This window comes from Oncorhynchus mykiss, chromosome 23, assembly GCF_013265735.2.
Source record: "Oncorhynchus mykiss isolate Arlee chromosome 23, USDA_OmykA_1.1, whole genome shotgun sequence".
NCBI classification, from domain to species: Eukaryota; Metazoa; Chordata; class Actinopteri; order Salmoniformes; family Salmonidae; genus Oncorhynchus; species Oncorhynchus mykiss.
The window spans coordinates 56,906,985-56,934,473 of NC_048587.1; the positions used below are offsets into that span (position 1 = coordinate 56,906,985).

The 27,489-nt window shown below is 43.8% G+C and overlaps 1 protein-coding gene across 1 annotated transcript in view; it reads right to left on the reverse strand.

Moving 5' to 3' along the window:
* Positions 1–495: 495 nt before the first annotated feature.
* Positions 496–27,489, reverse strand: part of LOC110503039 (integrin alpha-9) — a 160,592-nt gene continuing 133,598 nt past the window's right edge. The window contains exon 28 of the mRNA XM_036960871.1: positions 496–1,947. Coding sequence (XP_036816766.1) covers positions 1,846–1,947 — 102 coding nt within the window. The 3' untranslated portion in view covers positions 496–1,845. The remainder of the gene's footprint in view (positions 1,948–27,489) is intronic.

Sequence of the window (27,489 nt, forward strand, 5' to 3'; positions counted from 1 at the left end):
CCTGACCAAGGCCCTTCTCCCCCAATTGCTCAGTTTGGCCAGGTGGCCAGCTCTAGGAAGGGTCTTGGTGGTTCCAAACTTCTTCCATTTAAGAATGATGGAGGCCACTGTGTTCCTGGGGACCTTCAATGCTGCAGAAATATTTTGGTACCCTTCCCCAGATCTGTGCCTCGACACAATCCTGTCTCGGAGGTCTACGGACAATTCCTTCGACCTCATGGCTTGGTTTTTGCTCTGATATGTTCTGTCAACTGTGGGACCTTATATAGACAGGTGTGGGCCTTCCCAAATCATGTCCAATCAATTTAATTTACCACAGCTGGACGCCAATAAAGTTGTAGAAACATCTAAAGGATGATCAATGGAAACAGGATGCACCTGAGCTCAATTTTGAGTCTCATAGCAAAGGGTCTGAATAATTATGTAAATAAGGTATTTCTGTTTTTTGTTTTTAATAAATTTGAAAACATTTCTAAAAACTTGTTTTTGCTTTGTCATTATGGGGTATTGTGTGTAGATTGCTGAAGATTTTATTTAATCAATTTTAGAATAAGGCTGTAAATGTAACAAAATGTGGAAAAAGTCAAGAGGTCTGAACACTTTCCGAATGCACTGTATAATCAATTAAACATTTCATAGAGCTCTTTTGATTGGTTATCAGCATTTCTTCATGATAGGGACAACTTCGATGTGTGACAAAAATTATATCTCTGTTTATGGTGAATGGAAGGTCTACACACAGAAATATAATTTTGACTTGAATGGGAATGTCTGCTCCTGTAATTGTATTTCTGTGGGCCTTCATAGGACTTGCTTGGCTGGTTGCCCATATAGCTATCTATCGAAAGGAGAGGGAGATGTGTGAGATATTAAAGAGATATTTGTGAGCAGGAAACAGTACAGAGTTAAAAAGACACAATCTTTCACACTCCAGAAAATCCACGTCTCACGATACTGGATAATATACAAATGGACTAATTTACTAAACATAACATGCTGTATCTTTGCCCTGGAAACTAAAGGAACGACGCTGAAATATAGCATAAACTCGGACATCAGTGCTTTAAAAAAAAACATAGATATTCTTACATTAGACTTCAAAAACTCGAACCAACCATTTCACAAAGCCCCAATTTAATACAATATGGCTATAATATGTATAAAAATAAATGTTCACTACTATTAAAACAGAGCCCTGAGGGTTTTTGTTGTCCCATCCGATAATATCCGCGTCATTGCCACATCCTGTCCAAGGACGTCTATCTCCTTGGGTGTATTCAGTGATGTGAAACACTCAGAACATTGCAGATAGAAATAGAATGTTTAGAGCTAACGCATCATGTCCGTTCTGCACAATATATTTACATCTGAATGTTCTGGAACATTACAGCATCCTGAACAGGCCAGTTGTTTCTTTAACAGTTCAATTTTGTTTATTTCCGTTGGCAGGGAGTTTCCTCCATAGGGACTAATTGAATTCTATTGCGAGTGTTGTATTAATTTGACATCAAACAAAAGAAAACAGACAAACAGGAATGTAATCCTTGGGTTTGTTCAATAAGAAACACTCATTTCCAATTTCCGTTGCACTGAATTAGGGTCTTAATGAATCTGACCCGAGCGAGCGACACCAACCTCCACCTCAGATTTCTGCCTGTTAGTTCCCTCGATCCCCAGTCTCCCACGCACAAAAAAAAGTCTCCCTCCAAAAAATCCAGAGACCATTTATTTCTCTTCCAGATATGGAAGATTGAAGGGCCCTTATTCCTGATTGGCTGGCTGGGTCATTGGATCCTCCATTGACCCAATCCCCACACCCTGTGCTCTCATTGTCTTCTCTTTCCCTCAGTGGTTCTTTTCCACCCAATCCCAGCTCTCGTCAGCTCTGTCCTTCCTGTTTTTCTCGGCCTCGATGATCTCCCGGTAGCGCCGGCGGAAGAAACCCATCTGGGAGAGGGGAATGAGAAGAGGGGGAGAGAAGAGGATGAGAAGGAGAGGGGAATGAGAAGGAGAGGGGAATGAGAAGAGGATGAGAAGGAGAGGGGAATGAGAAGAGGAGGAGAGAAGAGGATGAGAAGGAGAGGGGAATGAGAAGAGGGGGAGAGAAGATGATGAGAAGGAGAGGGGAATGAGAAGAGGAGGAGAGAAGAGGATGAGAAGGAGAGGGGAATGAGAAGAGGAGGAGAGAAGAGGATGAGAAGGAGAGGGGGAGAGAAGAAAAACACTTGCTGTTCGCTCCAGTTGGATGGTTAATGAGGTGAATCTATGACCAGATGTTTGACCTGTTAAGATTGATAGTCTATAACCTCGGCTCATATGGGCCTCAATGGTCAACAGTTGCTTAAATCTCAGGTGCAATGGTTAGTGAGTGAGATGGACCTTTGACCCCTGTCAGCTGTTCTTAGGGTCAGTGGCTTCATATATATTTTTTACATTTATTATATAGGACAGTGAGACTGAAGGTTTGCTAGCAGTGGGTCAGATTCGAACCCTCGCTTGGACTGGTGCATGTATTCCTGAGGCAGTAACTTAGACCACTAGATCATCCAGGCAACGCAGTCAGGTGTTCTAAGGGCCAATGGGAAGGAGCAGTGGTCAGTGAGATGGACCTACGGCTAGATGTTTGACCTGTTAAGATTTACTAGCCTCTATTATACTGGCCATCAGGCAGAAACCACCAGGTTAGAGCCATGTGGAATGAAGGTTTCCCTGGCTGGAGAAGCTGCTCTGGGCTCTGCTTATGTGGAATGGAGGTTTCTCTGGCTGGAGAAGCTGCTCTGGGCTCTGCTTATGTGGAATGAAGGTTTCTCTGGCTGGAGCAGCTGCTCTGGGCTCTGCTTATGTGGAATGAAGGTTTCCCTGGCTGGAGAAGCTGTTGAGGCCCTTTGTTCCATTAGGAGCTCAAAGTGAGCTTCCAGGCTCTGCTCTTGTGGTGACACTAGTTGGGCTGTCTTTGTTGTGCGCCAAGTTTAAAATGTTGTTTTATGTAGTTTCTACTATTCTAAATGTTTTATTTGATGATGAAGTGATGGTTGTGTGGTATTGTCATGGTATTGTGGTATTGTCACGGTTGCGTGGTATTGTCACGGTTGCGTGGTATTGTCACGGTTGCGTGATATTGTCACAGTTGCGTGGTATTGTCACAGTTGCCTGGTATTGTCACAGTTGCGTGGTATTGTCACGGTTGCATGGTATTGCATCGTCATGGTTGCATGACATTGTCATGGTATGCTGTCTAGTTGTTGTTGCTCAAAGCCCCTCAAGGATAAATCGCGTAAAATAATATGTTTATTGAATGTAATTTAAAAAGTATTGGGAAGAATACACTGGCTACACATAGCCTCTGTTCTTACTATGTGCCTTAGTGGTCAACAGACTGAAGAATATCATTTGCCCTTTCCAGAAACATTCACCAGTTGAAAAGCAAAGGATAAATGATACCACAAGGGGATCACCAACACCACCTGTGGTGTTTTGGAATGCCTTAAGCAATCCTGCTACTTATTTTTCTTCAAAAAACATTGACCAGTCTTGAACTGGATTCTGCACTCCATGACAATACACTGAGCTAACAAAACATTAGGAACACCTGCTCTTTCCATGGCAGACTGACCAGGTGAAAGCTATGATCCCTTATTGATGTCACTTGTTAAATCCACTTCAGTCAGTGTAGATGAAGGGGAGGAGACAGGTTAAATAAGGATTTTTAAGCCTTGAGACATGGATTGTGTATGTGTGCCATCCAGCGGGTGAATGGGCAAGGCAAAATATTGACGTGCCTTTGAACCGGGTACAGTGGTAGGCGCCTTTGAACCGGGTACGGTAGTAGGCAACCTTTGAATCGGGTACGGTAGTAGGCGCCTTTGAACCGGGTACGGTAGTAGGCAACCTTTGAACCGGGTACGGTAGTAGGCGCCTTTGAACCGGGTACGATAGTAGGCGCCTTTGAACCGGGTATGCTAGTAGGCAACCTTTGAACCGGGTACGGTAGTAGGCAACCTTTGAACCGGGTACGGTAGTAGGCGCCTTTGAACCGGGTACGGTAGTAGGCGCCTTTGAACCGGGTATGCTAGTAGGCAACCTTTGAACCGGGTACGGTAGTAGGCAACCTTTGAACCGGGTACGGTAGTAGGCAACCTTTGAACCGGGTACGGTAGTAGGCAACCTTTGAACCGGGTACGGTAGTAGGCGCCTTTGAACCGGGTATGCTAGTAGGCAACCTTTGAACCGGGTACGGTAGTAGGCGCCTTTGAACCGGGTACGGTAGTAGGCGCCTTTGAACCGGGTACGGTAGTAGGCGCCTTTGAACCGGGTACGGTAGTAGGCAACCTTTGAACCGGGTACGGTAGTAGGCAACCTTTGAACCGGGTACGGTAGTAGGCAACCTTTGAACCGGGTACGGTAGTAGGCAACCTTTGAACCGGGTACGGTAGTAGGCAACCTTTGAACCGGGTACGGTAGTAGGCAACCTTTGAACCGGGTACGGTAGTAGGCAACCTTTGAACCGGGTACGGTAGTAGGCAACCTTTGAACCGGGTACGGTAGTAGGCAACCTTTGAACCGGGTACGGTAGTAGGCGCCTTTGAACCGGGTACGGTAGTAGGCGCCTTTGAACCGGGTACGGTAGTAGGCAACCTTTGAACCGGGTACGGTAGTAGGCAACCTTTGAACCGGGTACGGTAGTAGGCGCCTTTGAACCGGGTACGGTAGTAGGCGCCTTTGAACCGGGTACGGTAGTAGGCAACCTTTGAACCGGGTATGGTAGTAGGCAACCTTTGAACCGGGTACGGTAGTAGGCATCCTTTGAACCGGGTACGGTAGTAGGCAACCTTTGAACCGGGTACGGTAGTAGGCGCCTTTGAACCGGGTATGGTAGTAGGCGCCTTTGAACCGGGTACGGTAGTAGGCAACCTTTGAACCGGGTATGGTAGTAGGCAACCTTTGAACCGGGTACGGTAGTAGGCAACCTTTGAACCGGGTACGGTAGTAGGCAACCTTTGAACCGGGTACGGTAGTAGGCGCCTTTGAACCGGGTACGGTAGTAGGCAACCTTTGAACCGGGTACGGTAGTAGGCAACCTTTGAACCGGGTACGGTAGTAGGCAACCTTTGAACCGGGTACGGTAGTAGGCAACCTTTGAACCGGGTACGGTAGTAGGTAACCTTTGAACCGGGTACGGTAGTAGGCGCCTTTGAACCGGGTACGGTAGTAGGCAACCTTTGAACCGGGTACGGAAGTAGGCAACCTTTGAACCGGGTACGGTAGTAGGCGCCTTTGAACCGGGTATGGTAGTAGGCTCCAGGCGCACCAGTGTGTGTGTCAAGAACTGCAATGCAGCTGGGCTTTTCATGCGCAACAGTTTCCTGTGTGTATCAAGAATGGTCCACTACCCAAAGAACATCCAGTCAACTTGACACAACTGTGGGAAGCATTGTGCAAACATCCCTGTGGAATGCTTTCGACACCTTGTAGAGTCCTGGCCCCGACAAATTTTGGTTGTTCCAAACTCAATAGTAGGAAGGTGTTCCTACGGTTCTGTACACTCAGTGTATAGTTTGTATAAGGAAAAAATAGAAATTCAGTAAACATCAGCTAGATAGACAAATGAATAGATATACATCAACAGATCCATGGTGTGTATCTAAACATAGTGTTTTCTCACAGTAGCGTCATCTCTAAGGGTCAGCTCAGCAAAAAGACAACAAAATAGATGTCTCTCTCTCTTTCTGATTCAGACAGGTTGTGTCCCAAATGGCACCCTATTCCCAACATTGTGCACTACTTCTGATTAGAGCCCTCAGAGTCCTGGTAAAAAGTAACACACTATATATGGAATAGGGTGCCATTTGAGACACAGCCTGTTTTTTTCCCCACAGGAATTTCATCAAAGAGGAAATAGTGGACATGTGCATCTCTTGTACGTGGGGTTTACTTTGGCAGAGTGCAAGGACTTGGAGAAAGGGAGGGCTGGTGTTACAAACACACACAGTATATTCCAGGAGCAACATTTCAGGGTTTAGTTGTGCTATTCCCAGTGGGAGGAGCAAACGAGGGAAAGAAAAATAGTTGTGGGAAGAGAAGTAAAGGGGTCTGGTCTGTATAGAGAAGTAAAGGGGTCTGGTCTGTATAGAGAAGTAAAGGGGTCTGGTCTGTATAGAGAAGTAAAGGGGTCTGGTCTGTATAGAGAAGTAAAGGGGTCTGGTCTGTATAGAGAAGTAAAGGGGTCTGGTCTGTATAGAGAAGTAAAGGGGTCTGGTCTGTATAGAGAAGTAAAGGGGTCTGGTCTGTATAGAGAAGTAAAGGGGTCTGGTCTGTATAGAGAAGTAAAGGGGTCTGGTCTGTATAGAGAAGTAAAAGGGTCTGGTCTGTATAGAGAAGTAAAGGGGTCTGGTCTGTATAGAGAAGTAAAGGGGTCTGGTCTGTATAGAGAAGTAAAGGGGTCTGGTCTGTATAGAGAAGTAAAGGGGTCTGGTCTGTATAGAGAAGTAAAAGGGTCTGGTCTGTATAGAGAAGTAAAGGGGTCTGGTCTGTATAGAGAAGTAAAGGGGTCTGGTCTGTATAGAGAAGTAAAGGGGTCTGGTCTGTGTAGAGAAGTAAAGGGGTCTGGTCTGTATAGAGAAGTAAAGGGGTCTGGTCTGTATAGAGAAGTAAAGGGGTCTGGTCTGTATAGAGAAGTAAAGGGGTCTGGTCTGTATAGAGAAGTAAAGGGGTCTGGTCTGTATAGAGAAGTAAAAGGGTCTGGTCTGTATAGAGAAGTAAAAGGTCTGGTCTGTATAGAGAAGTAAAGGGTCTGGTCTGTATAGAGAAGTAAAGGGGTCTGGTCTGTATAGAGAAGTAAAGGGGTCTGGTCTGTATAGAGAAGTAAAGGGGTCTGGTCTGTATAGAGAAGTAAAGGGGTCTGGTCTGTATAGAGAAGGAAAGGGGTCTGGTCTGTATAGAGAAGTAAAGGGGTCTGGTCTGTATAGAGAAGGAAAGGGGTCTGGTCTGTATAGAGAAGGAAAGGGGTCTGGTCTGTATAGAGAAGTAAAGGGGTCTGGTCTGTATAGAGAAGTAAAGGGGTCTGGTCTGTATAGAGAAGTAAAGGGGTCTGGTCTGTATAGAGAAGTAAAGGGGTCTGGTCTGTATAGAGAAGTAAAAGGGTCTGGTCTGTATAGAGAAGTAAAGGGGTCTGGTCTGTATAGAGAAGTAAAGGGGTCTGGTCTGTATAGAGAAGTAAAGGGGTCTGGTCTGTATAGAGAAGGAAAGGGGTCTGGTCTGTATAGAGAAGTAAAGGGGTCTGGTCTGTATAGAGAAGTAAAGGGGTCTGGTCTGTATAGAGAAGGAAAGGGGTCTGGTCTGTATAGAGAAGGAAAGGGGTCTGGTCTGTATAGAGAAGGAAAGGGGTCTGGTCTGTATAGAGAAGTAAAGGGGTCTGGTCTGTATAGATAAGTAAAGGGGTCTGGTCTGTATAGAGAAGTAAAGGGGTCTGGTCTGTATAGAGAAGTAAAAGGGTCTGGTCTGTATAGAGAAGTAAAGGGGTCTGGTCTGTATAGAGAAGTAAAGGGGTCTGGTCTGTATAGAGAAGTAAAGGGGTCTGGTCTGTATAGAGAAGGAAAGGGGTCTGGTCTGTATAGAGAAGTAAAGGGGTCTGGTCTGTATAGAGAAGTAAAGGGGTCTGGTCTGTATAAAGAAGTAAAGGGGTCTGGTCTGTATAGAGAAGTAAAGGGGTCTGGTCTGTATAGAGAAGGAATGGGGTCTGGTCTGTATAGAGAAGTAAAGGGGTCTGGTCTGTATAGAGAAGTAAAGGGGTCTGGTCTGTATAGAGAAGTAAAGGGGTCTGGTCTGTATAGAGAAGTAAAAGGGTCTGGTCTGTGTAGAGAAGTAAAGGGGTCTGGTCTGTATAGAGAAGTAAAGGGGTCTGGTCTGTATAGAGAAGTAAAGGGGCCTGGTCTAGACATCAATTGGGGGCCATTTCCCCTCCAAGATCTTTCTTTCATGTGTGTGGTATGGTGTGTGTGGTATGCATGGTCAGTGTACATTTTTGTGAAGTACATGTTGTTCCTTGTGTGGTTGTTAAAGACTATCCAAGAGCACCTCCCCTATGACTGACTGACTGACTGACACTCTAATCCAAGAGAAGCAGAATTTCACAACTGGACCGTGTGAACCAATCCCTGGGACCTGGAAAATGTAGCACTGATAAATGCGTGATGGTTGAAGTGTGTCCATTGTGACTGCTGATGATAAATTAGTCATACTTTATTCACGAGTGCTGTGATTCTTTAGAACTGTAGCACTGTCACAGACTAAACAATAGGTTCAGCGATGCTCAATATAAATTGCCCAATGTGACTAGTTGTTTACAAGTTAATGCGTTAGCTTGGGGCAAACACGTTCCTCTGACAATACGCCAAACGTTATTAGACGATCGTGGTGTCATTACACATTACCACAAAACTGTTGGGTTCTGAGAATATGAAATATAGTTATTCATGTCACTGAGGGAGAGAGGGTAATGTATAAGGTTTACATTATGTCAAGATATGTTATTGTTAGCCATCAGGGATCCTCTGGGAGGAGAAGAGACACAGTCTGGTACCAGTCACCATGACAGCTTTGAGTTGGGGAGGAGTGAGCACTTTAGGGTGAGAGGTCAGGTCAGATGAAGTGAGGAAGAACAGATATCACTAAGGTTCTGTCTAGCAACAGAGACCCATTGGTTGTTCAGATGTGTAGGAGGAGACTTAGCAGAGGAGAAGGGTTAAATATAAGCTGGTGTAAATATGTTTTTTTGTCAGTTCAGCTGTTTGACCCTCTGGTCTAACGAAGAGTTAGAGGGGAGGTGTTCTAGGTTATAGTCTAATGACCAGTTACAGTAGAGGGGAGGTGTTCTAGGTTATAGTCTAATGACCAGTTGAAGTAGAGTGGAGATGTTCTAGGTTATAGTCTAATGACCAGTTACAGTAGAGGGGAGGTGTTCTAGGTTATAGTCTAATGACCAGTTAGAGGGGAGGTGTTCTAGGCTACAGTCTAATGACCAGTTACAGTAGAGGGGAGGTATTCTAGGTTATAGTCTAATGACCAGTTACAGCAGAGGGGTGGTGTTCTAGGTTATAGTCGAATGACCAGTTACAGTAGAGGGGAGGTGTTCTAGGTTATAGTCTAATGACCAGTTACAGTAGAGGGAAGGTGCTCTAGGTTATAGTCTAATGACCAGTTGAAGTAGAGTGGAGATGTTCTAGGTTATAGTCTAATGACCAGTTACAGTAGAGGGGAGGTGTTCTAGGTTATAGTCTAATGACCAGTTAGAGGGGAGGTGTTCTAGGTTATAGTCTAATGACCAGTTACAGTAGAGGGGAGTTGTTCTAGGTTATAGTCTAATGACCAGTTAGAGGGGAGGTGTTCTAGGTTATAGTCTAATGACCAGTTACAGTAGAGGAAAGGTGTTCTAGGTTATAGTCTAATGACCAGTTGGAGTGGAGATGTTCTAGGTTATAGTCTAATGACCAGTTACAGTAGAGGGGAGGTGTTCTAGGTTATAGTCTAATGACCAGTTAGAGGGGAGGTGTTCTAGGCTACAGTCTAATGACCAGTTACAGTAGAGGGGAGGTATTCTAGGTTATAGTCTAATGACCAGTTACAGCAGAGGGGTGGTGTTCTAGGTTATAGTCGAATGACCAGTTACAGTAGAGGGGAGGTGTTCTAGGTTATAGTCTAATGACCAGTTACAGTAGAGGGGAGGTTTTCTAGGTTATAGTCTAATGACCAGTTACAGCAGAGGGGAGGTGTTCTAGGTTATAGTCTAATGACCAGTTAGAGTAGAGGGGAGGTGTTGTAGGTTATAGTCTAATGACCAGTTAGAGGGGCGGTGTTCTAGGTTATAGTCTAATGACCAGTTAGATGGGAGGTGTTCTAGGTTATAGTCTAATGACCAGTTAGAGGGGAGGTGTTCTAGATTATAGTTTAATGACCAGTTAGAGGGGACGTGTTCTAGGTTATAGTCTAATGACCAGTTAGAGGGGAGGTGTTCTTGGTTATAGTCTAATGACCAGTTAGATGGGAGGTGTTCTAGGTTATAGTCTAATGACCAGTTACAGTAGAGGGGAAGTGTTCTAGGTTATAGTCTAATGACCAGTTACAGTAGAGGGAAGGTGTTCTAGGTTATAGTCTAATGACCAGTTGAAGTAGAGTGGAGATGTTCTAGGTTATAGTCTAATGACCAGTTACAGTAGAGGGGAGGTGTTCTAAGTTATAGTCTAATGACCAGTTAGAGGGGAGGTGTTCTAGGTTATAGTCTAATGACCAGTTACAGTAGAGGGGAGGTGTTCTAGGTTATAGTCTAATGACCAGTTAGAGGGGAGGTGTTCTAGGTTATAGTCTAATGACCAGTTACAGTAGAGGAAAGGTGTTCTAGGTTATAGTCTAATGACCAGTTGGAGTGGAGATGTTCTAGGTTATAGTCTAATGACCAGTTACAGTAGAGGGGAGGTGTTCTAGGTTATAGTCTAATGACCAGTTACAGCAGAGGGGTGGTGTTCTAGGTTATAGTCGAATGACCAGTTACAGTAGAGGGGAGGTGTTCTAGGTTATAGTCTAATGACCAGTTACAGTAGAGGGGAGGTGTTCTAGGTTATAGTCTAATGACCAGTTACAGTAGAGGGGAGGTGTTCTAGGTTATAGTCTAATGACCAGTTACAGCAGAGGGGAGGTGTTCTAGGTTATAGTCTAATGACCAGTTAGAGTAGAGGGGCGGTGTTCTAGGTTATAGTCTAATGACCAGTTAGATGGGAGGTGTTCTAGGTTATAGTCTAATGACCAGTTAGGGGGGAGGTGTTCTAGATTATAGTTTAATGACCAGTTAGAGGGGAGGTGTTCTAGGTTATAGTCTAATGACCAGTTAGAGGGGAGGTGTTCTTGGTTATAGTCTAATGACCAGTTAGATGGGAGGTGTTCTAGGTTATAGTCTAATGACCAGTTAGAGGGGAGGTGTTCTAGATTATAGTTTAATGACCAGTTAGAGGGGAGGTGTTCTAGGTTATAGTCTAATGACCAGTTAGAGGGGAGGTGTTCTTGGTTATAGTCTAATGACCAGTTAGATGGGAGGTGTTCTAGGTTATAGTCTAATGACCAGTTAGAGGGGAGGTGTTCTAGATTATAGTTTAATGACCAGTTAGAGGGGAGGTGTTCTAGGTTATAGTCTAACGACCAGTTAGAGGGGAGGTGTTCTAGGTTATAGTTTAATGACCAGTTACAGTAGAGGGGAGGTGTTCTAGGTTCTAGTCTAATGACCAGTTAGAGGGGAGGTGTTCTAGGTTATAGTCTAATGACCAGTTACAGTAGAGGGGAGGTGTTCTTGGTTATAGTCAAATGACCAGTCAGAGGGGAGGTGTTCTAGGTTATAGTCTAACGACCCGTTAGAGGGGAGGTGTTCTAGGTTATAGTCTAATGACCAGTTAGGGGGAGGTGTTCTAGGTTATAGTCTAATGACCAGTTACAGTAGAGGGGAGGTGTTCTTGGTTATAGTCAAATGACCAGTTAGAGGGGAGGTGTTCTAGGTTATAGTCTAACGACCAGTTAGAGGGGAGGTGTTCTAGGTTATAGTTTAATGACCAGTTACAGTAGAGGGGAGGTGTTCTAGGTTATAGTCTAATGACCAGTTAGAGGGGAGGTGCTCTAGGTTATAGTCTAATGACCAGTTAGAGGGGAGGTGTTCTAGGTTATAGTCTAATGACACGTTAGTGGGGAGGTGTTCTAGGTTATAGTCTAACGACCAGTTAGAGGGGAGGTGTTCTAGGTTATAGTCTAATGACCAGTTAGATGGGAGGTGTTCTAGGTTATAGTCTAACGACCAGTTAGATGGGAGGTGTTCTAGGTTATAGTCTAATGACTAGTTACAGTAGAGGGGAGGTGTTCTAGGTTATAGTCTAATGACCAGTTAGAGGGGAGGTGCACTAGGTTATAGTCTAATGACCAGTTAGAGTAGAGGGGAGGTGTTCTAGGTTATAGTCTAATGACCAGTTACAACAGAGGGGTGGTGTTCTAGGTTATAGTCGAATGACCAGTTACAGTAGAGGGGTGGTGTTCTAGGTTATAGTCTAATGACCAGTTACAGTAGAGGGGAGGTGTTCTAGGTTATAGTCTAATGACCAGTTGGAGTGGAGATTTTCTAGGTTATAGTCTAATGACCAGTTACAGTAGAGGGGAGGTGTTCTAGGTTATAGTCTAATGACCAGTTAGAGGGGAGGTGTTCTAGGCTACAGTCTAATGACCAGTTACAGTAGAGGGGAGGTATTCTAGGTTATAGTCTAATGACCAGTTACAGCAGAGGGGTGGTGTTCTAGGTTATAGTCGAATGACCAGTTACAGTAGAGGGGAGGTGTTCTAGGTTATAGTCTAATGACCAGTTACAGTAGAGGGGAGGTTTTCTAGGTTATAGTCTAATGACCAGTTAGAGGGAAGGTGTTCTAGGTTATAGTCTAACGACCAGTTAGATGGGAGGTGTTCTAGGTTATAGTCTAATGACCAGTTACAGTAGAGGGGAGGTGTTCTAGGTTATAGTCTAATGACCAGTTGGAGTGGAGATGTTCTAGGTTATAGTCTAATGACCAGTTACAGTAGAGGGGAGGTGTTCTAGGTTATAGTCTAATGACCAGTTAGAGGGGAGGTGTTCTAGGCTACAGTCTAATGACCAGTTACAGTAGAGGGGAGGTATTCTAGGTTATAGTCTAATGACCAGTTACAGCAGAGGGGTGGTGTTCTAGGTTATAGTCGAATGACCAGTTACAGTAGAGGGGAGGTGTTCTAGGTTATAGTCTAATGACCAGTTACAGTAGAGGGGAGGTTTTCTAGGTTATAGTCTAATGACCAGTTACAGCAGAGGGGAGGTGTTCTAGGTTATAGTCTAATGACTAGTTACAGTAGAGGGGAGGTGTTCTAGGTTATAGTCTAATGACCAGTTACAGTAGAGGGGAGGTGTTCTAGGTTATAGTCTAATGACCAGTTAGAGGGGAGGTGTTCTAGGTTATAGTCTAATGACCAGTTAGAGGGGAGGTAATCTAGGTTATAGTCTAATGATCAGTTAGAGGGGAGGTGTTCTAGGTTATAGTCTAATGACACGTTAGTGGGGAGGTGTTCTAGGTTATAGTCTAATGACCAGTTAGAGGGGAGGTGTTCTAGATTATAGTTTAACGACCAGTTAGAGGGGAGGTGTTCTAGGTTATAGTCTAACGACCAGTTAGAGGGGAGGTGTTTTAGGTTATAGTCTAATGACCAGTTAGAGGGAAGGTGTTCTAGGTTATAGTCTAACGACCAGTTAGATGGGAGGTGTTCTAGGTTATAGTCTAATGACTAGTTACAGTAGAGGGGAGGTGTTCTAGGTTATAGTCTAATGACCAGTTAGAGGGGAGGTGCACTAGGTTATAGTCTAATGACCAGTTAGAGTAGAGGGGAGGTGTTCTAGGTTATAGTCTAATGACCAGTTACAACAGAGGGGTGGTGTTCTAGGTTATAGTCGAATGACCAGTTACAGTAGAGGGGTGGTGTTCTAGGTTATAGTCTAATGACCAGTTACAGTAGAGGGGAGGTTTTCTAGGTTATAGTCTAATGACCAGTTAGAGGGGAGGTGTTCTAGGTTATAGTCTAATGACCAGTTAGAGTAGAGGTGTTCTAGGTTATAGTCTAACGACCAGTTAGAGGGGAGATGTTCTAGGTTATAGTCTAATGACCAGTTACAGTAGAGGGGAGGTGTTCTTGGTTATAGTCTAATGGCCAGTTACAGTAGTGGGGAGGTGTTCTTGGTTATAGTCTAATGACCAGTTAGCGTAGAGGAAAGGTGTTCTAGGTTATAGTCTAATGACCAGTTGGAGTGGAGATGTTCTAGGTTATAGTCTAATGACCAGTTACAGTAGAGGGGAGGTGTTCTAGGTTATAGTCTAATGACCAGTTACAGCAGAGGGGTGGTGTTCTAGGTTATAGTCGAATGACCAGTTACAGTAGAGGGGAGGTGTTCTAGGTTATAGTCTAATGACCAGTTACAGTAGAGGGGAGGTGTTCTAGGTTATAGTCTAATGACCAGTTACAGTAGAGGGGAGGTGTTCTAGGTTATAGTCTAATGACCAGTTACAGCAGAGGGGAGGTGTTCTAAGTTATAGTCTAATGACCAGTTAGAGGGGAGGTGTTCTAGGTTATAGTCTAATGACCAGTTACAGTAGAGGGGAGGTGTTCTAGGTTATAGTCTAATGACCAGTTAGAGGGGAGGTGTTCTAGGCTACAGTCTAATGACCAGTTACAGTAGAGGGGAGGTATTCTAGGTTATAGTCTAATGACCAGTTACAGCAGAGGGGTGGTGTTCTAGGTTATAGTCGAATGACCAGTTACAGTAGAGGGGAGGTGTTCTAGGTTATAGTCTAATGACCAGTTACAGTAGAGGGGAGGTGTTCTAGGTTATAGTCTAATGACCAGTTACAGTAGAGGGGAGGTGTTCTAGGTTATAGTCTAATGACCAGTTACAGCAGAGGGGAGGTGTTCTAGGTTATAGTCTAATGACCAGTTAGAGTAGAGGGGCGGTGTTCTAGGTTATAGTCTAATGACCAGTTAGATGGGAGGTGTTCTAGGTTATAGTCTAATGACCAGTTAGGGGGGAGGTGTTCTAGATTATAGTTTAATGACCAGTTAGATGGGAGGTGTTCTAGGTTATAGTCTAATGACCAGTTAGAGGGGAGGTGTTCTAGATTATAGTTTAATGACCAGTTAGAGGGGAGGTGTTCTAGGTTATAGTCTAATGACCAGTTAGAGGGGAGGTGTTCTTGGTTATAGTCTAATGACCAGTTAGATGGGAGGTGTTCTAGGTTATAGTCTAATGACCAGTTAGAGGGGAGGTGTTCTAGATTATAGTTTAATGACCAGTTAGAGGGGAGGTGTTCTAGGTTATAGTCTAACGACCAGTTAGAGGGGAGGTGTTCTAGGTTATAGTTTAATGACCAGTTACAGTAGAGGGGAGGTGTTCTAGGTTCTAGTCTAATGACCAGTTAGAGGGGAGGTGTTCTAGGTTATAGTCTAATGACCAGTTACAGTAGAGGGGAGGTGTTCTTGGTTATAGTCAAATGACCAGTCAGAGGGGAGGTGTTCTAGGTTATAGTCTAACGACCCGTTAGAGGGGAGGTGTTCTAGGTTATAGTCTAATGACCAGTTAGGGGGAGGTGTTCTAGGTTATAGTCTAATGACCAGTTACAGTAGAGGGGAGGTGTTCTTGGTTATAGTCAAATGACCAGTTAGAGGGGAGGTGTTCTAGGTTATAGTCTAACGACCAGTTAGAGGGGAGGTGTTCTAGGTTATAGTTTAATGACCAGTTACAGTAGAGGGGAGGTGTTCTAGGTTATAGTCTAATGACCAGTTAGAGGGGAGGTGCTCTAGGTTATAGTCTAATGACCAGTTAGAGGGGAGGTGTTCTAGGTTATAGTCTAATGACACGTTAGTAGGGAGGTGTTCTAGGTTATAGTCTAACGACCAGTTAGAGGGGAGGTGTTCTAGGTTATAGTCTAATGACCAGTTAGAGGGAAGGTGTTCTAGGTTATAGTCTAACGACCAGTTAGATGGGAGGTGTTCTAGGTTATAGTCTAATGACTAGTTACAGTAGAGGGGAGGTGTTCTAGGTTATAGTCTAATGACCAGTTACAGTAGAGGAAAGGTGTTCTAGGTTATAGTCTAATGACCAGTTGGAGTGGAGATGTTCTAGGTTATAGTCTAATGACCAGTTACAGTAGAGGGGAGGTGTTCTAGGTTATAGTCTAATGACCAGTTAGAGGGGAGGTGTTCTAGGCTACAGTCTAATGACCAGTTACAGTAGAGGGGAGGTATTCTAGGTTATAGTCTAATGACCAGTTACAGCAGAGGGGTGGTGTTCTAGGTTATAGTCGAATGACCAGTTACAGTAGAGGGGAGGTGTTCTAGGTTATAGTCTAATGACCAGTTACAGTAGAGGGGAGGTTTTCTAGGTTATAGTCTAATGACCAGTTACAGCAGAGGGGAGGTGTTCTAGGTTATAGTCTAATGACTAGTTACAGTAGAGGGGAGGTGTTCTAGGTTATAGTCTAATGACCAGTTACAGTAGAGGGGAGGTGTTCTAGGTTATAGTCTAATGACCAGTTAGAGGGGAGGTGTTCTAGGTTATAGTCTAATGACCAGTTAGAGGGGAGGTAATCTAGGTTATAGTCTAATGACCAGTTAGAGGGGAGGTGTTCTAGGTTATAGTCTAATGACACGTTAGTGGGGAGGTGTTCTAGGTTATAGTCTAATGACCAGTTAGAGGGGAGGTGTTCTAGATTATAGTTTAACGACCAGTTAGAGGGGAGGTGTTCTAGGTTATAGTCTAACGACCAGTTAGAGGGGAGGTGTTTTAGGTTATAGTCTAATGACCAGTTAGAGGGAAGGTGTTCTAGGTTATAGTCTAACGACCAGTTAGATGGGAGGTGTTCTAGGTTATAGTCTAATGACTAGTTACAGTAGAGGGGAGGTGTTCTAGGTTATAGTCTAATGACCAGTTAGAGGGGAGGTGCACTAGGTTATAGTCTAATGACCAGTTAGAGTAGAGGGGAGGTGTTCTAGGTTATAGTCTAATGACCAGTTACAACAGAGGGGTGGTGTTCTAGGTTATAGTCGAATGACCAGTTACAGTAGAGGGGAGGTGTTCTAGGTTATAGTCTAATGACCAGTTACAGTAGAGGGGAGGTTTTCTAGGTTATAGTCTAATGACCAGTTAGAGGGGAGGTGTTCTAGGTTATAGTCTAATGACCAGTTAGAGTAGAGGTGTTCTAGGTTATAGTCTAACGACCAGTTAGAGGGGAGATGTTCTAGGTTATAGTCTAATGACCAGTTACAGTAGAGGGGAGGTGTTCTTGGTTATAGTCTAATGGCCAGTTACAGTAGTGGGGAGGTGTTCTTGGTTATAGTCTAATGACCAGTTAGCGTAGAGGGGAGGTGTTCTAGGTTATAGTCTAATGACCAGTTACAGTAGAGGGGAGGTGTTCTAGGTTATAGTCTAATGACCGGTTAGCGTAGAGGGGAGGTGTTCTAGGTTATAGTCTAATGACCAGTTACACTAGAGGGGAGGTGTTCTAGGTTATAGTCTAATGACCAGTTAGAGGGGAGGTGCTCTAGGTTATAGTCTAATGACCAGTTAGAGGGGAGGTGTTCTAGGTTATAGTTTAATGACCAGTTACAGTAGAGGGGAGGTGTTCTAGGTTATAGTCTAATGACCAGTTACAGTAGAGAGGACGTGTTCTAGGTTATAGTCTAATGACTAGTTAGAGGGGAGGTGTTCTAGGTAATAGTTTAATGACCAGTTACAGTAGAGGGGAGGTGTTCTAGGTTATAGTCTAATGACACGTTAGTGGGGAGGTGTTCTAGGTTATAGTCTAATGACCAGTTAGAGGGGAGGTGTTCTAGGTTAAAGTCTAATGACCAGTTACCGTAGATGGGAGGTGTTCTAGGTTATAGTCTAATGACCAGTTAGAGGGGAGATGTTCTAGGTTATAGTCTAATGACCAGTTAGGGGGAGGTGTTCTAGGTTATAGTCTAATGACCAGTTACAGTAGAGGTGAGATGTTCTAGGTTATAGTCTAATGACCAGTTACAGTAGAGGGGAGGTGTTCTAGGTTATTGTCTAATGACCAGTTACAGTAGAGAGGAGGTGTTCTAGGTTATAGTCTAATGACCAGTTGGAGTAGAGGGGAGGTGTTCTAGGTTATAGTCTAATGACCAGTTAGATGGGAGGTGTTCTAGGTTATAGTCTAATGACCAGTTACAGTAGAGGGGAGGTGTTCTAGGTTATAGTCTAATGACCAGTTACAACAGAGGGGTGGTGTTCTAGGTTATAGTCGAATGACCAGTTACAGTAGAGGGGAGGTGTTCTAGGTTATAGTCTAATGACCAGTTACAGTAGAGGGGAGGTTTTCTAGGTTATAGTCTAATGACCAGTTAGAGGGGAGGTGTTCTAGGTTATAGTCTAATGACCAGTTAGAGTAGAGGTGTTCTAGGTTATAGTCTAACGACCAGTTAGAGGGGAGATGTTCTAGGTCATAGTCTAATGACCAGTTACAGTAGAGGGGAGGTGTTCTTGGTTATAGTCTAATGGCCAGTTACAGTAGTGGGGAGGTGTTCTTGGTTATAGTCTAGTGACCAGTTAGCGTAGAGGGGAGGTGTTCTAGGTTATAGTCTAATGACCAGTTACAGTAGAGGGGTGGTGTTCTAGGTTATAGTCTAATGACCAGTTAGCGTAGAGGGGAGGTGTTCTAGGTTATAGTCTAATGACCAGTTACACTAGAGGGGAGGTGTTCTAGGTTATAGTCTAATGACCAGTTAGAGGGGAGGTGCTCTAGGTTATAGTCTAATGACCAGTTAGAGGGTAGGTGTTCTAGGTTATAGTTTAATGACCAGTTATAGTAGAGGGGAGGTGTTCTAGGTTATAGTCTAATGACCAGTTGGAGTGGAGATGTTCTAGGTTATAGTCTAATGACCAGTTACAGTAGAGGGGAGGTGTTCTAGGTTATAGTCTAATGACCAGTTAGAGGGGAGGTGTTCTAGGCTACAGTCTAATGACCAGTTACAGTAGAGGGGAGGTATTCTAGGTTATAGTCTAATGACCAGTTACAGCAGAGGGGTGGTGTTCTAGGTTATAGTCGAATGACCAGTTACAGTAGAGGGGAGGTGTTCTAGGTTATAGTCTAATGACCAGTTACAGTAGAGGGGAGGTTTTCTAGGTTATAGTCTAATGACCAGTTACAGCAGAGGGGAGGTGTTCTAGGTTATAGTCTAATGACCAGTTAGAGTAGAGGGGAGGTGTTGTAGGTTATAGTCTAATGACCAGTTAGAGGGGCGGTGTTCTAGGTTATAGTCTAATGACCAGTTAGATGGGAGGTGTTCTAGGTTATAGTCTAATGACCAGTTAGAGGGGAGGTGTTCTAGATTATAGTTTAATGACCAGTTAGAGGGGACGTGTTCTAGGTTATAGTCTAATGACCAGTTAGAGGGGAGGTGTTCTTGGTTATAGTCTAATGACCAGTTAGATGGGAGGTGTTCTAGGTTATAGTCTAATGACCAGTTACAGTAGAGGGGAAGTGTTCTAGGTTATAGTCTAATGACCAGTTACAGTAGAGGGAAGGTGTTCTAGGTTATAGTCTAATGACCAGTTGAAGTAGAGTGGAGATGTTCTAGGTTATAGTCTAATGACCAGTTACAGTAGAGGGGAGGTGTTCTAAGTTATAGTCTAATGACCAGTTAGAGGGGAGGTGTTCTAGGTTATAGTCTAATGACCAGTTACAGTAGAGGGGAGGTGTTCTAGGTTATAGTCTAATGACCAGTTAGAGGGGAGGTGTTCTAGGTTATAGTCTAATGACCAGTTACAGTAGAGGAAAGGTGTTCTAGGTTATAGTCTAATGACCAGTTGGAGTGGAGATGTTCTAGGTTATAGTCTAATGACCAGTTACAGTAGAGGGGAGGTGTTCTAGGTTATAGTCTAATGACCAGTTACAGCAGAGGGGTGGTGTTCTAGGTTATAGTCGAATGACCAGTTACAGTAGAGGGGAGGTGTTCTAGGTTATAGTCTAATGACCAGTTACAGTAGAGGGGAGGTGTTCTAGGTTATAGTCTAATGACCAGTTACAGTAGAGGGGAGGTGTTCTAGGTTATAGTCTAATGACCAGTTACAGCAGAGGGGAGGTGTTCTAGGTTATAGTCTAATGACCAGTTAGAGTAGAGGGGCGGTGTTCTAGGTTATAGTCTAATGACCAGTTAGATGGGAGGTGTTCTAGGTTATAGTCTAATGACCAGTTAGGGGGGAGGTGTTCTAGATTATAGTTTAATGACCAGTTAGAGGGGAGGTGTTCTAGGTTATAGTCTAATGACCAGTTAGAGGGGAGGTGTTCTTGGTTATAGTCTAATGACCAGTTAGATGGGAGGTGTTCTAGGTTATAGTCTAATGACCAGTTAGAGGGGAGGTGTTCTAGATTATAGTTTAATGACCAGTTAGAGGGGAGGTGTTCTAGGTTATAGTCTAATGACCAGTTAGAGGGGAGGTGTTCTTGGTTATAGTCTAATGACCAGTTAGATGGGAGGTGTTCTAGGTTATAGTCTAATGACCAGTTAGAGGGGAGGTGTTCTAGATTATAGTTTAATGACCAGTTAGAGGGGAGGTGTTCTAGGTTATAGTCTAACGACCAGTTAGAGGGGAGGTGTTCTAGGTTATAGTTTAATGACCAGTTACAGTAGAGGGGAGGTGTTCTAGGTTCTAGTCTAATGACCAGTTAGAGGGGAGGTGTTCTAGGTTATAGTCTAATGACCAGTTACAGTAGAGGGGAGGTGTTCTTGGTTATAGTCAAATGACCAGTCAGAGGGGAGGTGTTCTAGGTTATAGTCTAACGACCCGTTAGAGGGGAGGTGTTCTAGGTTATAGTCTAATGACCAGTTAGGGGGAGGTGTTCTAGGTTATAGTCTAATGACCAGTTACAGTAGAGGGGAGGTGTTCTTGGTTATAGTCAAATGACCAGTTAGAGGGGAGGTGTTCTAGGTTATAGTCTAACGACCAGTTAGAGGGGAGGTGTTCTAGGTTATAGTTTAATGACCAGTTACAGTAGAGGGGAGGTGTTCTAGGTTATAGTCTAATGACCAGTTAGAGGGGAGGTGCTCTAGGTTATAGTCTAATGACCAGTTAGAGGGGAGGTGTTCTAGGTTATAGTCTAATGACACGTTAGTGGGGAGGTGTTCTAGGTTATAGTCTAACGACCAGTTAGAGGGGAGGTGTTCTAGGTTATAGTCTAATGACCAGTTAGAGGGAAGGTGTTCTAGGTTATAGTCTAACGACCAGTTAGATGGGAGGTGTTCTAGGTTATAGTCTAATGACTAGTTACAGTAGAGGGGAGGTGTTCTAGGTTATAGTCTAATGACCAGTTGGAGTGGAGATTTTCTAGGTTATAGTCTAATGACCAGTTACAGTAGAGGGGAGGTGTTCTAGGTTATAGTCTAATGACCAGTTAGAGGGGAGGTGTTCTAGGCTACAGTCTAATGACCAGTTACAGTAGAGGGGAGGTATTCTAGGTTATAGTCTAATGACCAGTTACAGCAGAGGGGTGGTGTTCTAGGTTATAGTCGAATGACCAGTTACAGTAGAGGGGAGGTGTTCTAGGTTATAGTCTAATGACCAGTTACAGTAGAGGGGAGGTTTTCTAGGTTATAGTCTAATGACCAGTTAGAGGGAAGGTGTTCTAGGTTATAGTCTAACGACCAGTTAGATGGGAGGTGTTCTAGGTTATAGTCTAATGACCAGTTACAGTAGAGGGGAGGTGTTCTAGGTTATAGTCTAATGACCAGTTGGAGTGGAGATGTTCTAGGTTATAGTCTAATGACCAGTTACAGTAGAGGGGAGGTGTTCTAGGTTATAGTCTAATGACCAGTTAGAGGGGAGGTGTTCTAGGCTACAGTCTAATGACCAGTTACAGTAGAGGGGAGGTATTCTAGGTTATAGTCTAATGACCAGTTACAGCAGAGGGGTGGTGTTCTAGGTTATAGTCGAATGACCAGTTACAGTAGAGGGGAGGTGTTCTAGGTTATAGTCTAATGACCAGTTACAGTAGAGGGGAGGTTTTCTAGGTTATAGTCTAATGACCAGTTACAGCAGAGGGGAGGTGTTCTAGGTTATAGTCTAATGACTAGTTACAGTAGAGGGGAGGTGTTCTAGGTTATAGTCTAATGACCAGTTACAGTAGAGGGGAGGTGTTCTAGGTTATAGTCTAATGACCAGTTAGAGGGGAGGTGTTCTAGGTTATAGTCTAATGACCAGTTAGAGGGGAGGTAATCTAGGTTATAGTCTAATGATCAGTTAGAGGGGAGGTGTTCTAGGTTATAGTCTAATGACACGTTAGTGGGGAGGTGTTCTAGGTTATAGTCTAATGACCAGTTAGAGGGGAGGTGTTCTAGATTATAGTTTAACGACCAGTTAGAGGGGAGGTGTTCTAGGTTATAGTCTAACGACCAGTTAGAGGGGAGGTGTTTTAGGTTATAGTCTAATGACCAGTTAGAGGGAAGGTGTTCTAGGTTATAGTCTAACGACCAGTTAGATGGGAGGTGTTCTAGGTTATAGTCTAATGACTAGTTACAGTAGAGGGGAGGTGTTCTAGGTTATAGTCTAATGACCAGTTAGAGGGGAGGTGCACTAGGTTATAGTCTAATGACCAGTTAGAGTAGAGGGGAGGTGTTCTAGGTTATAGTCTAATGACCAGTTACAACAGAGGGGTGGTGTTCTAGGTTATAGTCGAATGACCAGTTACAGTAGAGGGGTGGTGTTCTAGGTTATAGTCTAATGACCAGTTACAGTAGAGGGGAGGTTTTCTAGGTTATAGTCTAATGACCAGTTAGAGGGGAGGTGTTCTAGGTTATAGTCTAATGACCAGTTAGAGTAGAGGTGTTCTAGGTTATAGTCTAACGACCAGTTAGAGGGGAGATGTTCTAGGTTATAGTCTAATGACCAGTTACAGTAGAGGGGAGGTGTTCTTGGTTATAGTCTAATGGCCAGTTACAGTAGTGGGGAGGTGTTCTTGGTTATAGTCTAATGACCAGTTAGCGTAGAGGAAAGGTGTTCTAGGTTATAGTCTAATGACCAGTTGGAGTGGAGATGTTCTAGGTTATAGTCTAATGACCAGTTACAGTAGAGGGGAGGTGTTCTAGGTTATAGTCTAATGACCAGTTACAGCAGAGGGGTGGTGTTCTAGGTTATAGTCGAATGACCAGTTACAGTAGAGGGGAGGTGTTCTAGGTTATAGTCTAATGACCAGTTACAGTAGAGGGGAGGTGTTCTAGGTTATAGTCTAATGACCAGTTACAGTAGAGGGGAGGTGTTCTAGGTTATAGTCTAATGACCAGTTACAGCAGAGGGGAGGTGTTCTAAGTTATAGTCTAATGACCAGTTAGAGGGGAGGTGTTCTAGGTTATAGTCTAATGACCAGTTACAGTAGAGGGGAGGTGTTCTAGGTTATAGTCTAATGACCAGTTAGAGGGGAGGTGTTCTAGGTTATAGTCTAATGACCAGTTACAGTAGAGGAAATGTGTTCTAGGTTATAGTCTAATGACCAGTTGGAGTGGAGATGTTCTAGGTTATAGTCTAATGACCAGTTACAGTAGAGGGGAGGTGTTCTAGGTTATAGTCTAATGACCAGTTACAGCAGAGGGGAGGTGTTCTAGGTTATAGTCTAATGACCAGTTACAGTAGAGGGGAGGTGTTCTAGGTTATAGTCTAATGACCAGTTAGAGGGGAGGTGTTCTAGGCTACAGTCTAATGACCAGTTACAGTAGAGGGGAGGTATTCTAGGTTATAGTCTAATGACCAGTTACAGCAGAGGGGTGGTGTTCTAGGTTATAGTCGAATGACCAGTTACAGTAGAGGGGAGGTGTTCTAGGTTATAGTCTAATGACCAGTTACAGTAGAGGGGAGGTGTTCTAGGTTATAGTCTAATGACCAGTTACAGTAGAGGGGAGGTGTTCTAGGTTATAGTCTAATGACCAGTTACAGCAGAGGGGAGGTGTTCTAGGTTATAGTCTAATGACCAGTTAGAGTAGAGGGGCGGTGTTCTAGGTTATAGTCTAATGACCAGTTAGATGGGAGGTGTTCTAGGTTATAGTCTAATGACCAGTTAGGGGGGAGGTGTTCTAGATTATAGTTTAATGACCAGTTAGATGGGAGGTGTTCTAGGTTATAGTCTAATGACCAGTTAGAGGGGAGGTGTTCTAGATTATAGTTTAATGACCAGTTAGAGGGGAGGTGTTCTAGGTTATAGTCTAATGACCAGTTAGAGGGGAGGTGTTCTTGGTTATAGTCTAATGACCAGTTAGATGGGAGGTGTTCTAGGTTATAGTCTAATGACCAGTTAGAGGGGAGGTGTTCTAGATTATAGTTTAATGACCAGTTAGAGGGGAGGTGTTCTAGGTTATAGTCTAACGACCAGTTAGAGGGGAGGTGTTCTAGGTTATAGTTTAATGACCAGTTACAGTAGAGGGGAGGTGTTCTAGGTTCTAGTCTAATGACCAGTTAGAGGGGAGGTGTTCTAGGTTATAGTCTAATGACCAGTTACAGTAGAGGGGAGGTGTTCTTGGTTATAGTCAAATGACCAGTCAGAGGGGAGGTGTTCTAGGTTATAGTCTAACGACCCGTTAGAGGGGAGGTGTTCTAGGTTATAGTCTAATGACCAGTTAGGGGGAGGTGTTCTAGGTTATAGTCTAATGACCAGTTACAGTAGAGGGGAGGTGTTCTTGGTTATAGTCAAATGACCAGTTAGAGGGGAGGTGTTCTAGGTTATAGTCTAACGACCAGTTAGAGGGGAGGTGTTCTAGGTTATAGTTTAATGACCAGTTACAGTAGAGGGGAGGTGTTCTAGGTTATAGTCTAATGACCAGTTAGAGGGGAGGTGCTCTAGGTTATAGTCTAATGACCAGTTAGAGGGGAGGTGTTCTAGGTTATAGTCTAATGACACGTTAGTAGGGAGGTGTTCTAGGTTATAGTCTAACGACCAGTTAGAGGGGAGGTGTTCTAGGTTATAGTCTAATGACCAGTTAGAGGGAAGGTGTTCTAGGTTATAGTCTAACGACCAGTTAGATGGGAGGTGTTCTAGGTTATAGTCTAATGACTAGTTACAGTAGAGGGGAGGTGTTCTAGGTTATAGTCTAATGACCAGTTACAGTAGAGGAAAGGTGTTCTAGGTTATAGTCTAATGACCAGTTGGAGTGGAGATGTTCTAGGTTATAGTCTAATGACCAGTTACAGTAGAGGGGAGGTGTTCTAGGTTATAGTCTAATGACCAGTTAGAGGGGAGGTGTTCTAGGCTACAGTCTAATGACCAGTTACAGTAGAGGGGAGGTATTCTAGGTTATAGTCTAATGACCAGTTACAGCAGAGGGGTGGTGTTCTAGGTTATAGTCGAATGACCAGTTACAGTAGAGGGGAGGTGTTCTAGGTTATAGTCTAATGACCAGTTACAGTAGAGGGGAGGTTTTCTAGGTTATAGTCTAATGACCAGTTACAGCAGAGGGGAGGTGTTCTAGGTTATAGTCTAATGACTAGTTACAGTAGAGGGGAGGTGTTCTAGGTTATAGTCTAATGACCAGTTACAGTAGAGGGGAGGTGTTCTAGGTTATAGTCTAATGACCAGTTAGAGGGGAGGTGTTCTAGGTTATAGTCTAATGACCAGTTAGAGGGGAGGTAATCTAGGTTATAGTCTAATGACCAGTTAGAGGGGAGGTGTTCTAGGTTATAGTCTAATGACACGTTAGTGGGGAGGTGTTCTAGGTTATAGTCTAATGACCAGTTAGAGGGGAGGTGTTCTAGATTATAGTTTAACGACCAGTTAGAGGGGAGGTGTTCTAGGTTATAGTCTAACGACCAGTTAGAGGGGAGGTGTTTTAGGTTATAGTCTAATGACCAGTTAGAGGGAAGGTGTTCTAGGTTATAGTCTAACGACCAGTTAGATGGGAGGTGTTCTAGGTTATAGTCTAATGACTAGTTACAGTAGAGGGGAGGTGTTCTAGGTTATAGTCTAATGACCAGTTAGAGGGGAGGTGCACTAGGTTATAGTCTAATGACCAGTTAGAGTAGAGGGGAGGTGTTCTAGGTTATAGTCTAATGACCAGTTACAACAGAGGGGTGGTGTTCTAGGTTATAGTCGAATGACCAGTTACAGTAGAGGGGAGGTGTTCTAGGTTATAGTCTAATGACCAGTTACAGTAGAGGGGAGGTTTTCTAGGTTATAGTCTAATGACCAGTTAGAGGGGAGGTGTTCTAGGTTATAGTCTAATGACCAGTTAGAGTAGAGGTGTTCTAGGTTATAGTCTAACGACCAGTTAGAGGGGAGATGTTCTAGGTTATAGTCTAATGACCAGTTACAGTAGAGGGGAGGTGTTCTTGGTTATAGTCTAATGGCCAGTTACAGTAGTGGGGAGGTGTTCTTGGTTATAGTCTAATGACCAGTTAGCGTAGAGGGGAGGTGTTCTAGGTTATAGTCTAATGACCAGTTACAGTAGAGGGGAGGTGTTCTAGGTTATAGTCTAATGACCGGTTAGCGTAGAGGGGAGGTGTTCTAGGTTATAGTCTAATGACCAGTTACACTAGAGGGGAGGTGTTCTAGGTTATAGTCTAATGACCAGTTAGAGGGGAGGTGCTCTAGGTTATAGTCTAATGACCAGTTAGAGGGGAGGTGTTCTAGGTTATAGTTTAATGACCAGTTACAGTAGAGGGGAGGTGTTCTAGGTTATAGTCTAATGACCAGTTACAGTAGAGAGGACGTGTTCTAGGTTATAGTCTAATGACTAGTTAGAGGGGAGGTGTTCTAGGTAATAGTTTAATGACCAGTTACAGTAGAGGGGAGGTGTTCTAGGTTATAGTCTAATGACACGTTAGTGGGGAGGTGTTCTAGGTTATAGTCTAATGACCAGTTAGAGGGGAGGTGTTCTAGGTTAAAGTCTAATGACCAGTTACCGTAGATGGGAGGTGTTCTAGGTTATAGTCTAATGACCAGTTAGAGGGGAGATGTTCTAGGTTATAGTCTAATGACCAGTTAGGGGGAGGTGTTCTAGGTTATAGTCTAATGACCAGTTACAGTAGAGGTGAGATGTTCTAGGTTATAGTCTAATGACCAGTTACAGTAGAGGGGAGGTGTTCTAGGTTATTGTCTAATGACCAGTTACAGTAGAGAGGAGGTGTTCTAGGTTATAGTCTAATGACCAGTTGGAGTAGAGGGGAGGTGTTCTAGGTTATAGTCTAATGACCAGTTAGATGGGAGGTGTTCTAGGTTATAGTCTAATGACCAGTTACAGTAGAGGGGAGGTGTTCTAGGTTATAGTCTAATGACCAGTTACAACAGAGGGGTGGTGTTCTAGGTTATAGTCGAATGACCAGTTACAGTAGAGGGGAGGTGTTCTAGGTTATAGTCTAATGACCAGTTACAGTAGAGGGGAGGTTTTCTAGGTTATAGTCTAATGACCAGTTAGAGGGGAGGTGTTCTAGGTTATAGTCTAATGACCAGTTAGAGTAGAGGTGTTCTAGGTTATAGTCTAACGACCAGTTAGAGGGGAGATGTTCTAGGTCATAGTCTAATGACCAGTTACAGTAGAGGGGAGGTGTTCTTGGTTATAGTCTAATGGCCAGTTACAGTAGTGGGGAGGTGTTCTTGGTTATAGTCTAGTGACCAGTTAGCGTAGAGGGGAGGTGTTCTAGGTTATAGTCTAATGACCAGTTACAGTAGAGGGGTGGTGTTCTAGGTTATAGTCTAATGACCAGTTAGCGTAGAGGGGAGGTGTTCTAGGTTATAGTCTAATGACCAGTTACACTAGAGGGGAGGTGTTCTAGGTTATAGTCTAATGACCAGTTAGAGGGGAGGTGCTCTAGGTTATAGTCTAATGACCAGTTAGAGGGGAGGTGTTCTAGGTTATAGTTTAATGACCAGTTATAGTAGAGGGGAGGTGTTCTAGGTTATAGTC